Below are 13,206 nucleotides of genomic sequence, written 5' to 3' on the forward strand. Positions count from 1 at the left end.
TACACAGCTCACTTACTTGTTTTAAAACATATAGTATAATAAATAAATTAAAATAATGAAGTTTTCAGACAAGGAAGTAATTATGTTACTTGTATTTTAATGTTGGACTAGAAGGAAGCAATACAACTGCATTTGAAAAATTACTCCAATAAATATACAACATGATTGCCTGTTTACAATATAATCTTCACAACAGTTACTAATTTCCATAAGCAAATGATAAAAGTTTTGAAATAGTTTTCTAACTGCATACTACTTCATACAATGTTAAAGAATGATGCCTTTTTCAGTATATAGGAAGTAGTTTATAAATTTATAATTTCTAGGAAATTTTGAAAAGCAGAAGCTTTTAGGAAAAAGAGGCCAAAATAGGTCAGATAAGTTCAAATTGTAAGTTCTTTCTTAAAAACAAAAAACAAAAATTTCATACTCTATTTCTTAGAAACCTAGAGCAGTAAAACGAAAAAGATGTTAACAACTCATATTCTTCAAGTATCATCCTAAAACAGTCTTTAAGCCCACAGAAATTATCCTCAACACAATTTCAGTGTTCAATCTTATAACACTGCTAATTTTTGAGAACATTTTCAATTTGCACTAGTACACTGTGTGAAATAGTCACTACGTTCACGCCACCAACCTCTGTCACGGGAACAAAGGCCACGGTTTCCCATTCTGTCCCTTTTCCTGCCCCGTCCTATACCTTGCTTCTATGACCCTAGCTATTAGTAGTAATTTCCACCATTTATGGAACTCCATGTGTCTTATAGTTACTACCTCCTTTAATTCTCAGAGAAGCCAGGGCTTACTGATGAGGACAAGCAAAGAAGGAACCAGGAACTTGCCCAAGGTTACACAATGCTACTGAGTGAGGGTGCTGGGATACAATGACTCAAAAGCCACTGCTGTTTGTGTTTGATAAAACAACCTAATTGCACCATACTACCATCACACCATAAGATGCCAGGTGCCTTGAGGATTGGTTCTACTTTCCTCAGCTAATCACATATTCACAGAACATGAACAGGGTAAGGGAACTAAACATTTAAGAAAACTTGCGACTTCACAGCAAAGGAAACAAACTGGCAGAGAAGTGAAAGCCAACACTGACACACCATTCCCAGAAGAAATCTTCCCAGGGCACTAACGCCCTTCCTTCCACACCTACCCAACCTTCCACCCGAATGCTGAAACTCACTTCACCAGTTTTCATTGGCAACAGGAGTGTCGGTAAGCTCTCTGTGAGCACGTTCCTGCACTTTCACGAAGTGCTAAGTGCCAAGGCAAAGGGGTAAACCCAAATGTACAATACAATCTTGGCCCCAGAACAGTATTAATGAGGTATAAACCCATGAACTGTAATATGGGACAATTATGAACAATGATTTTTGAAAACAGAGGAGACTGCACGAAGAATGAGGACTATGATTTTCGACAAGCTGCACCTGTGGCAGGGAACAGACCCACAGGAATGCTGCTTATGAAGTAGGTAAAATGCTGCTGGGTCCACACGGAAGTCAGAAGGCCTGAGCTCAGGTGGAGCTGTGCCTCGTATGAACACCTTCCTAATAACAGTGTCCTCGCATTGGTCATCCTGTAGCATGTTGTTTAACTTCATGTTGATGAAAATTTTCTGTTTTTCTCCCTGTGTGGACTGTGTTTTCTGGCTCTGAATTTAAGGGGATGCATAGTAGAAATGTAGCAGGGACTGACATGTCCAGATGTGGAGACAGGGCAACGTATCTCTCAGACCAAACATGAACTCCCAGTGAAACAGTCGAAAATCTCCTGACAGTAGGATGCTGGACCTGCCGACACTGTCCATGCCTACAATGTCAGGAAACACTTCGATAGCAGAATGATGGACTTATGACTGTTCATGAAGGACCACCCACTGTAACACCAGACGGGAAATCAGTAAGGGGTGGAGGGCACTTAGGGATGTGGAGGGGAAATCCCAGATCCTATTGAACTGTATCATAAAACAATTAAGAAAAATTTTTAAGTGTCCTCACCTGTGAACTGTGGCCACACTATGGAGCTGCCTACCTTGCAGAATTTTTGTGAAGGCCAAATTACATGAAATGACTTAAAACTGCAAAGTTTCTATAAATACCCCAGTTATTTATTTTTTCACTTCTAGGCAACCCGGTTGGTCCTTCCCCTCAACGGCAGTCTCATATAAAAAAAAACAAAAAAAAAAAAAACAAAAAAAAAAACCTCACCCTTCAGGATGAAAATATTCCGATGACATCACTCAAATGCTCCTTAGCAGAAATTAAGTAGGTAACTTGAAGGACTTCAGGTTAAAATATCAGATCTCCTTACAGGAAAAAAAGTGTGCGTGTGTGTGTGTGTGTGTGTGTGTGTGTGTGTGTGTGTAATGCTTTCATGCCCAGGCACTGGTAGGAGCCACAGCTTACTACAATGCCATTTAGAAACTAGCACCGGATGCAAGTTTTCTCCTGGAAATTTTCTAAGAAATTCCATTCTATTTTACATGATGCTGTGAAACAACCAACCCAAGTGATGGACTGCAAGTTTCTGATGGCTAAAACCTGCTAGGTACTAGCTAAGGACAACAGCCCTCTGCATGCCTCAGACGCTAAGCAAAGAAATGCCAAGCAGGGCCAAACGAATGAGCATTTCTGCTTTAAGGCTGTTGGGAGCCACGGCCAGACCCCTGCCAGGAATTAAAGCAACTGTCTTTAGAGTGTGACATACTGGAAGGTATGCCGCCCACGAGAAAACTGCACCCAAGCCCCTTGGGGTTCAACCGTGAAGCCCTCCAGTCTCAGCGACTCTTTGGATGCCAAGCTGAACAAAGTTCCAGCGCGCGCTGTGAAGTCAAGAAGAAAAAAAAAAAAGCAGGAAAGGGACGGGACAGCGGGAGGTCCTCGGGCCCCTCCCGGCCAGCGGCCGTTTTATCTCCCAAGTGCCACTTCCCGTTTTCTCCGTCTTACCTTGTACACTTTCCCGAAAGCTCCGTCGCCCAGTTCTCCGATGATTTCCCAAAACTCCTCGGGGTTCAGGTCCCTCTTCACATGCTCGTACTGCTTCTTCTTTTTCTCGCCCCCCAACTTGAAGATCTTACGGAAATTGAAGAAGGACATTTTTCCTGCCCTCACAGAGTTCCTTGCACTTAAAGGGCTAGAAACAACAATAAAAGGCTAAGTTTCTTCAGCACCCTCTCGGCGCGCCACCGGCCGACGGGCGGTGCTGCTGGCGGCTCGGGGTCTCCGACTCCCGCGGCTCCGGCCCGGCCGTCCCCGGAGAGGGCGGGGCGGCGACCGGGGCTCCGGCCCACGGCGAGGAGGGGGACGCCGAGCCCGGCCGGCCGGCCGCGCGGAGGGAGGGAAGCCTCGGGGCCCGGCCCCGGCCGGCCCGCGGGGGGTGCTGCACCTGTCCGGACGCCGGTCCACCGGGACCCGGCCCGACCCGACGGGTCCCGGCGGTGTGCACGCTCGCCCGCAGCCGCGGCGGCTTTTAGGCCCGTGTCACGGCGAGTCTCCAGGGGCGGCGGCCGCTCCGGGGCGAGGGAAGCGGCCGGCAGCTTCCGAAGCGAGCCCTGGAAGGGGCAGAGCTCTCCCGCCGCGGGCAGCGAGCGCCGGGTCTCCTCCACGGCCGTCCGTTCCTGCGGCGCGAGGCCCGCGCGTCCCCTCGGCTCTGGGGCGCCGCCGCCTCGCTCCCTCCCCAGCCCACACAAGCCGCGGCCTGGAGCGCGCGCCGACGCCGACGCCGACCCCGCTGCGCGCCCGCGCGCTCCGGGCCGCGCGCTCGCGCAGGGGCGGCCCCCTTTCGTCCCGCGCACGCGCGCTGGGCAGGGCAGGCTGGCGGCGTCCAGGGACTCGGCGGCCCTGAGTGCCGGGCCCTGCGGTTCTGTGGTCCCGGACGCGGGCTCCTCGGTTTGACGATACGACCCCCCGCCCAATCCCTCCGGCCCGGATCCTCGCCAGCCCCCGGCTTTGCACGGATTGGCTCCAACGCTTTTGACTGTGCTAGCGGATGTTGCCTTGGATCTGGTTAGGGGGAAAAAAAGGTCCAGAATGGAAAATCAGCTTTCGGATTTGAACCCGGAACGTGGGCTTTACTGCTCTTCAGTGGTTTCAGAGTGTAGACGGAGGGTGGTGCAATTGAGCACGGGAACCGGAGCAGGAGGGCGACGTCCCCAAGCCTCAGCTTGCTCATTGCGCAGTGGAGGTCCTGAGGACCCTCCTGGTTGTAACGCGGGTTCGGTGGGACAGGAGTGGTGAGCAGTGTGCTGGGAAGAAAGACATTCATATATATATCATTGTTGTTCAAGCCCACTCCTCCAGTGATGAGCGCGACGCTCCCCTCGGGGAGCCTCACCTTAGGGACACCTCCACAGCCTAAAGCTTGCTGCCTCCTGCCAGGCTGCAGGTCCAGCCTCAAACAGCGATGGGTGGTGGGCATCTACCAGAATCTGCTCCACCGCTCCTCCAGGAGCACTTTGAGGGCAGTGGCGTCTTGTTCTGCCTGGTATCCAGGTACCTGGCATGAATGAGTAGAAGGTTCCTGAGTAAGGCATCGTCGCTATCTATATGATGCCCACCCACCACCCCACCCCAACCAGGTTTACCAGCCAGCCCCAAAGTGTTGCACAAAACTCCCTTCCAGGGCCCAGCACGGTAGCCTAATGGCTAGGGTCCTCACCTTGCACACACCAGGATCCTATATGGGCACTGGTTCTAATCCAGGTGGCCCCACTTCCCATCCAATTCTCTGCTTCTGACCTAGGAAAGCAGTGGAGGTTGGCCTAAAGCCTTGGGACCCTGCACCCACGTGGGAGACCTGGAGGAAGTTCCTGGCTCCTGGCTTCACATTGGTGCAGCTCCAGTCGTTGTGGCTGCTTGGGAAGTGAATCATTGGACAGAAGATCTTCCCCTCTGTGTCACCTCCTCTCTGTGTATCTGACTTTGCAATAAAAATAAATAAATCTTAAAAAAAACCTCACTTCCAGAAAGAGCTTAACAAGATTTGATTTCTCATAATCTTCCTAATTTTTAAGTTTTATTAAGATAGTCTGCATTGTAAAGTGCACGTTTATGTTGACAGTTGTGTATACATTTGAAAACAATACCCATCTTTTAGTTATTACCATTTGTGAAGAGAATAGAGAAATGCAAGAAGAATTAGATACAAAACTAGTAGAATTCCACCAGAGGCAACCAATGGCAAGGGTTCATGAAATATCAGCCAGGTTTTTTGTTGGATATGCATTTTTTTCACATGAATGAGATTATACTACATGTAAAGGCTTGCCTCCTGTCCTTTTCACATTGCGATAAAATTAGTAATTGTTCTCTTCCATCATGAGATATTGATTATTTACAATTTTTTATATCTTAAAATACTAATAAATATCTTGGTACACAAAATCTTTACATACTTCTTATTTCCTTGAGATTAATCAACAGAAGTAGATTTGGATCAAAGGGTATAAATCTGTTTAATTTTTTTTTTTGTTCTTTTCCAAATAGAAAAACCTTTATTGTGTTCTCATGTTAAAAGATAGCATATCTTTGCTGTTAGCAATTCAAATAACATAGAAATTATTAACTCAGAAGCTGTAATTTTCCTCCTCTGCCCCGCCCCCACTGATAGTCACCCCCAACCACACCACTATAAAATCTGTGCAGTGGGCATGTTAAATGGGGATCCGATCTCCAAACTCATCAAGTTGTATGTATTAAATATGAACAGGTTAAATAAAGGGATCTTTAAAAGTCACTAGGACTGACCAGCATTGTGGGGCACTGATTAAGCTACTGCCTGACATGTCAGCATCCCCTATAAGGCCAGTTTGAGTCCAAGCTGTTCCACTTCCCATCTGGCTCCCTGCTAATATGCCCGGAGGAAAGCAGCAGCAGATGACCCACGTACTTGGGCCCCTGCCGCATACTTGGAAAACCAGTATGGAATACCTGTGTCCAGGCTTCCAACTTAGGCCTGGCTTGATCCTAACTACTGAGGCTGTTGCAAGTGAACCAGTGAATAGAAGATCTCTCTGAAACTGCCTTCCAAATAAAGTAATAATAAATCTTGTGTTTTTTAAGGCAATCAGATATAAAGTTGACACTAATAATAAACAGAAATAATCGTAACTGTGGTCATATTTTATGCAAAAAAAAAAAATGAGTCTTGGGCCTGGCACAGTGGTTGAATTGGCTAATCCTCCCTTGTAAGCACTGAAGGCATGTGTGTACCAGTTCCTGCCCTGGCTAATACATTTCCCATCCAGCTCCCTGCTAATGGCCTGGAAAGGCAGTGGAGAATTGCTCAAAGCCTTGTGACCCTGCACTTGCGTGAAAACAAGGAAGAGGTTCCTGGCTCCTGGCTCCTGGCTCCAGATCAGATCAGCTCTGGCCATTGTGGCCATTTAGGGGAGTGAACCAGCGAATAGAAGGACTTTCTCCCTTTCCTTCTCTCTGTAAATCTGCCTTTCCAATAAAAATCTTAAAAAAAAAAAAAAGGAAATCTCATGAAAGCTTCTTCTTTTAATAAAAGAATAAATTAGGCAACAAATAGCTGACCATCTGAGTATGAGGGAAATTTGGGGGAGGAATAATGAAAAACTCTGAAACTAGATCATGGTGATGTTTGCACAACTACATGAATTCCCTAAAAGTCATTGTATTGTAACTTGCAAAGAGTGAGTTTTGTGGTATGTAAATTCTACCCCAATACATCTTTTTTAAAGCTTTGCTTTTTTCTGCATAGACACATTTTTTCAAAATGAAAATGAGAACTGGCCACAGTAGTTGGAACACCACTTGGGCTGTCCACCTCCCGTGCCCTCGTGCTGCTGTGCTTCACGGTGCAGCTTCCTGCTAATGGACACCTGGGACGCAGCAGAGCTCGGCTCCAGTACTTGGTACCTAGTGTACACAGGGGAGACCTGGCTTGAGTTCCAGACACGTGGCTTCAGCTGTGCCAGGCCTCAGCTACTGTGGCTGTGTGGGAAGTGAACCAGTAGATGGAAAACCACTGTGTCTGTTTTTGTTCCTCTTTTGAATACATTTTTTAATTTTAAAAGTAAACAATAAAAAGTCCACTGATTAGAACGAGACGTGGACATTTTTCCATGTCAGGAAAAAAAAAGCCCTGTCTAACCTGTTTTAATAGCTGCATAGAATTGCATTGTCTAGCTGTATCATAATTTATGTGTTTCTCTATCAGTAAGCATATAGGTGGTTTCCAACTTCACACCATCATAAGCAACATCACAATGAATGTCCATATACAAGCATCTTTATATATTTGATTATATTTCACTAAGAAACTGTTGAAGTGGGATTGATTAGTCAAACTATTAGAAAGCTTTATCTGTATTCAAAACTGGCCTCTTAAAGGATACCCATTTATTTTCTTGTCAACAATGTATGAATGCTAATTTTACCCTTCCTTCAGTAGCATCAAGGTATTAAACATCTTTTTAAGTTTTACCAAATGGATAGTCCCCCAAATAACCTCATTTTAATTGAGAATTCTTGGGTGTTTAGTGATGTAACACCTTTTTGTATGTATATTGCCCAGTTTTATTTTGATTCCATGAACTACTTCAGCAGATCAAGGAACATCAATCTTTCCTCTTAGCCCTGGTGTGCCATTCAGATGGATAAGGACCCGAAACTTTGGGGTCATGTGAGCCATGGCCATGGCTTTAAGGACAAGCACCAGACATTGGGAGGCCAGGGGAAGGCTGGTGGAATGCATCACCACAGAATCAAATGCAATAAACGTCTACCAATTACCTTGGAGTAGTTGGTATGAGCCATGATCACTTATAGAGGAACCAGTTCCTGTCAACCTTGATACATCAAGGTGGGCCTTGGTCAGTGAGCAGACACAGATAAACACTGTCCACAGCATGGCTGCAGCTGCTTCCATTCCTGATGTTGTGCTGTGGGCTACTACAAAATTCTGAGAAAAGGAAAGTTCCTAAAGCAGCCTGTTTTTTTGGGGGGAGGGGGGTTTGTTTGTTTGTTTTAAGATTTATTTATTTTTTTTTTTTATTGGAAGGGCAGATACAAAGAGAGGAGGAGAACAGATGGTTCATTCCCCAAGCAGCCTCAACAGCTGGAGCTGAGCCAATTGGAAGCCAGGAGCTTCTTCTGCGTCACCCAAGCAAGCACAGGGTCACAAAGCTTTGGGCCATCCTCGACAGCTTTCCCAGGCCATAAGCAGGGAGCTGGATGGGAAGTGGAGCTGCCAGGATTAGAACCAGAGCCCATATAGGATCCCTGCACATTCAAGGCGAGGACTTTTAACTGCTACGTTATTATGCCGGGCCCAAGCAGCCTGTTATCTTGAAGGCCAAATTCTTCAGCAGAAGGGCTGGAAAGATCTGGGGAGAGTTGTGCCCTGATTGTATGAAGCCACATGGAGGGATGTTCAGCAAAGACACAATTTTTTGAACCGTTTATCTAGTGCAGCCAGTAAGCCTTTAGCTGTAATGTAAATTACAAATCCAATCTCTCAAAAAAAAATAAATAAAAAGCAGTACGTGTTTTTAAAAAGATTAAATGATGTCACTTGTGTTTTTTCTAATGAGATGGTCAAGTCTAACACACTTTGAAGTGATCATGGAGTTAATAACAGCTTCTATATTCTCACTGTAAAGTTTATTTTATTTTATTTTAGATTTATTTTATTTTAATTACAAAGTCAGATATACAGAGAGGAGGAGGAGAGAGAGAGGAAGTGGAGCTGCCGGGATTAGAACTGGCGACTCTATGGGATCCCGGTGCTTCAAGGCGAGACCCTTAGCCACTAGGCCATGCCACCAGGCCCACTGTAAAGTTTATAAGCCACAGACATGAGATGTCATTTAATGCATGTGAGATGTCATTTAAACAAACTCTGATTTTCCTCGGGTTGGAGTTTAACTGACAATTTAGGTGCTGCTGGAACTCCCACAGCCCATATTAGAATCCTTGGGTTCAAATTCTGGCTCCACTCTCAGCTGCAGCTTCCTGTTAATGCATACCCTGGAGAGGCAACAGGTAGCTGACACGTGCAGTTCAGGTGGGAATTCCAGACGACTTTGTATTTCCCAGCTTGACTGTGGCCATTCCCAACTGTTGTGGGCATTTGGGAAGTAAATCACGCATGGCGAATTCTCTCTCTTTTCTCCTCCTCCCTCTCTGCCTTCCAAATAGATAAAATTAGGTAATTAACTAAAAACATTTTCCCAGTAATGGCTATGACGGTTAGATGTTTGTTATACAAAATCATAGTGGGATTCCCTGAATTTTTAAATCACTGAAAGTAGTCTAACCAGCAACCATGTATTCATCTAATACACAAGATTTTGTTGTTGGTATTGTTATTGTTCTGTTCACATTTAAAACACTTTAAGACATTCTCCCCTAACGAGCGTGGTGAGGAGAGTACTATCTTTTCAATTACATGGTAAATAACTCTGGTACTGATAAGAGTATCACCAAAAACTAGAAATGCAGCATGTATTGAGTCCTTGCTAAGTATTGAGTACAGTGTTAATTCTCAAACCAGCCTAATGGTTGATAAGGCCCATGTAAAAGGGAAACTGAGGCCGGGAGTTAAGTAACTTGGGTAAGGTCTCATAGGTGATAGTGGCAGACACGAACTTGAACTCCAATCTTGGTAAACCTAGCTCCCTAATGTTTAACAACTTAACTAAGGCTGCCCCCTTAGTCTCTCCTGGTTTTTGTAACAGTTGTATCACAGAATTATTGTCACTACTAGGTAAGAGGACTTAAAAAAAATGGAAACAGAAAAATACAACAAAGTTTGGGCCTGGCAGGATACCCGAGGAGCTAAATCCTTACTTTACATGATCTAGGACACTGGTTCGTATGCTGGTTGCTTCACTTCACACCCAGGTCCCGGCTTGTGGCCTAAAAAGGCAATGGAGGAGCCCAGAGCCATTCTTCATTTGGAGACCCAGATTAAGCTCTTGGCTCCTGGCTTCAGATTGGCTCAGTTCCAGTCATGGTGGCCACTTGGGGAGTAAACCACCAGAGGATGGAGGATCTTTCTCTCTGTCTCTCCTTCTCTCTGCAAATCTGACATTCCAATAAAGATAAATAAATCTTAAAAAAAAAAAAAAAGATAGGCCCAGTACAATAGCCTTGCACATAACAGGATCCCATATGGGTGCTGCTTCTTGTCCCGGCAGCCCTGCTTCCCACCCAGCTCCCTGCTTGGGGAAAGCAGTCAAGGAGGGCCCAAAGCTTTGGGACCCTGCACCCACATGGTAGACCCAAAAGAGGCTTTGGGATCTTGGCTTCAAATTGGTATAGTTCTAACCATGTGGCCAATGAGGGAGTGAATCCACAAACGGAAGATCTTCCTCTCTGTTTCTCCTCCTCTCTGTGCATCTGACTCTTCAATAAAAACAAAATAAATCATTTTTTTAAAAAAAGACAAGTTTATTTTGGCATAAAAAGATTTTTTTTAATCCTTGCCTAGGTCTCTTATATTAGGCATTTTCCACAAACTTCTGAATACCTTTCATATCTTTCTCCTTTCTTCATTTGGAAATGCACTCTATTTACTGTCTGGTTAGTGTCGAAACATGTGTGTGAGTGTGTATGTGTGAGCATGTGTGTATGTACACATACTTATATGTGAATGTACATGTGAGGGTGTGTCTTGTTGTATGAACACACACATGTGTATCTGAGCGTGTGGGGAGTGTTTGCATGCAAGCACATACAAACAGAGGTTTGCACATATCAGAGGTTGTGGATGAACTTGTTCTAACAGACTGAAAGTACTCTGAGGGCCTGGATTGTGTCATGGTATTCCACAAGCTCACAGAATCCAGCCCAGAGACTTTCAGCTCACAAATTCTTGTTTTAAAAAATGAATGAAAGAAAAGGTTAGTAAAATAAAATACAGTGCCTTTCTCCTTGTCTGTTTCTAACTTAGACAGTAAATGTACTAGCTACTTCTTTAAATGCTACCGTGTAGGTTAGCTGGAATTAGCAAACTCCTTTGTACGAGTCCTTTGTGGTATAAACACACTTTACTGTCCTTGTGGAGTTATATTTTTAGAAAGGAATTTTTCAGGTACTTTAAAAAAGCAACCTGTAATTATGACCATCATTCGCCTGAAAGAGAAATGGTATCATTCAGAAAAGTGCAAATTGCATTTTGGACATTTTTTTCTGTTTTAAAAAAACAGAAAAAGGAAACAAGTCACCTGACTTAACCTCTTTCTTTGTTTGTTTCAAAACAGAAATCTAAAAATATCTTCCCTCCTAAGTTGTCTCTCTGTGTCACAAGGAGTTATTACACACAGTCCCATCCTCTCCCATCCCTAGTAACTTCTGCTAAAATGAATCAGAAGCATTTGGTCATGTTGCCAGAGGGCTTAAAATATCCAATACCCAGGAGGCTACACAATAAGAATTGCACATTCTTACAAGTGTATTCAAATAACAATAATATTCAAGTTCTTGAATGCTCAGCACAGATTTATTTCATTCAGTCACTAACTAAGTAAGAGTGGGGTTGGTAAAAGCCTTTGCAGGGAGGGGCTGTCTGGCCCATCCTTCGAGACTCTCATACCCCATATCAGAGAGATCATAGTGCCTGGGTTAAAATCCCAGTTCCACTCCTGAGTGTAGCTTCCTGCCAATGCACACACTCAGAAGCAGCAGGTGCTGGTTCAGGTAATTTAGGTTCCTGCCATCTAGATGGGACACTTGAACTAAATTTCCCCACTAATACCACCGCCACCACCATCCAGGCATTTGGAGAACAAACTATAGGATGGGAGCTCTCTGTCTATCTGCCTCTCAAATAAATTTTTTAAAAATTAAAAAAAGTTCAACCTTTGTGTATTCCTCTGTTCTCTATACTTATACTTTGTCACATTCGTTCCGTCTTCGTTTCATAAGACAAAATGCTGGATGTGACAGTTTTAATCATTGGTTCAACAGTATCTGTCCACTACTAACCAGCTCTTGCAACTGGATGGTAACTTACTTCTCTACACTTTGTGACCTCCACTATTAAAAGTCACTCCACTATTAAAAGGTGGTTCCAGAGACATGCAACAATTCAGAATGACTTAGAAAAGATGGTAACTGGGGGATCCAGCACAATAGCTCATTTGGCTATCCATCTCCAAGTACCAGCATCCCAAATGAGTATCAGTTCATGTCCCTGCTGCTCCATGTCTCTACCAGCTCTCTGCTTGTGGCCTGGAAAAGTAGTGAAGGATAGCCCAAGGCCTTGGGACCCTGAACCTGCTCAGGAGACCTGGAAGAAGCTCCTGCCTCCTGGCTTCTGATCAGCTCAGCTCCTGGCTATTGCAGCCATGTGGGGAGTGAATCAATGAATGGAAGATCTTCATCTCTCCTTCTATCCATAAATCTGCCTTCCCAATAAAAAGTAAATAAATCCAAAAAGAAAATGAGATAACTGGCATTTGGGGAGTGAACCAGAGCTAGATCTCTCTCCATATATACACACATACACACACACACATATATACATACATACATATACACATATACACAAATACACAAAAGTATATACAGACATATTTGTTTTAAATAAAATGACAAGTGCTTTAAATACATATGGTCATATATTTGAGAGATAGAGTTACAGAAAGAAAGAGACAGAGAGAGATCAGCCATACATGGTTCATTCTCCAAATGACTGCAGTGGTCAGGGCTAGGCTAGATGAAAGCCAGGAATCAGAGTTTCCCATGTGAGTACAGAGGCTCAAGCACTTGGACCATTTTCTACAGCTTTCCCAGGTGCATCAGCGGGGAATTAGATCAAAAGTGAAGTAGCTGGGACACAAACTGCCATGAATATGGGATGTAGGCATCTCAAAAAGTTTCCTAACCCACTGCACCACAACACTGCACCAAAAAAATAAATTAAAAAAAATTTTAGGGCTGGCATTGTGGCCAGTTGGGGAGTAAATCATGGGATGGAAGATCTTCCGATCTCCCCTCCTCTTTGTATATCTTACTTTGCAATAAAAATAACTAAATCTTTAAAAATTTTTTAAAGGATAAATCTGTCAACCTTTATGAAGAACTTTATTCCCACTGGAAGAAATTCTTGGGGTAACACTTAACAATTTTTGCTATCGGGGCCAGTGCAATGGCTCTACTGGCTAATTTTCCACCTCCAGGCACAGCATCCTATATGGGCACCAGTCATGTCCCAGCT

At 44.3% G+C, this 13,206-nt stretch overlaps 1 protein-coding gene across 2 annotated transcripts in view; it reads right to left on the reverse strand.

Annotated features, from left to right (window-relative positions):
• Positions 1–3,689, reverse strand: part of SLK (STE20 like kinase) — a 58,189-nt gene extending 54,500 nt beyond the window's left edge. Inside the window, exons 1-2 of one of the 2 annotated variants that reach the window (XM_040992160.1) lie at positions 3,403–3,670; positions 2,964–3,150 (exon numbers count right to left, since the gene is read on the reverse strand). In XM_040992160.1, coding sequence (XP_040848094.1) covers positions 2,964–3,113 — 150 coding nt within the window. In that variant the 5' untranslated portion in view covers positions 3,114–3,150; positions 3,403–3,670. Of the gene's footprint in view, positions 1–2,963 lie in introns of both variants that reach the window. The other variant, XM_040992161.1, reaches the window with a different exon arrangement.
• Positions 3,690–13,206: the final 9,517 nt, after the last annotated feature.

Source organism: Ochotona curzoniae, unplaced genomic scaffold (genome assembly GCF_017591425.1).
Source record: "Ochotona curzoniae isolate NIBS_2020 unplaced genomic scaffold, NIBS_Ocur_1.0 contig_66, whole genome shotgun sequence".
Classification (NCBI taxonomy): domain Eukaryota; kingdom Metazoa; phylum Chordata; class Mammalia; order Lagomorpha; family Ochotonidae; genus Ochotona; species Ochotona curzoniae.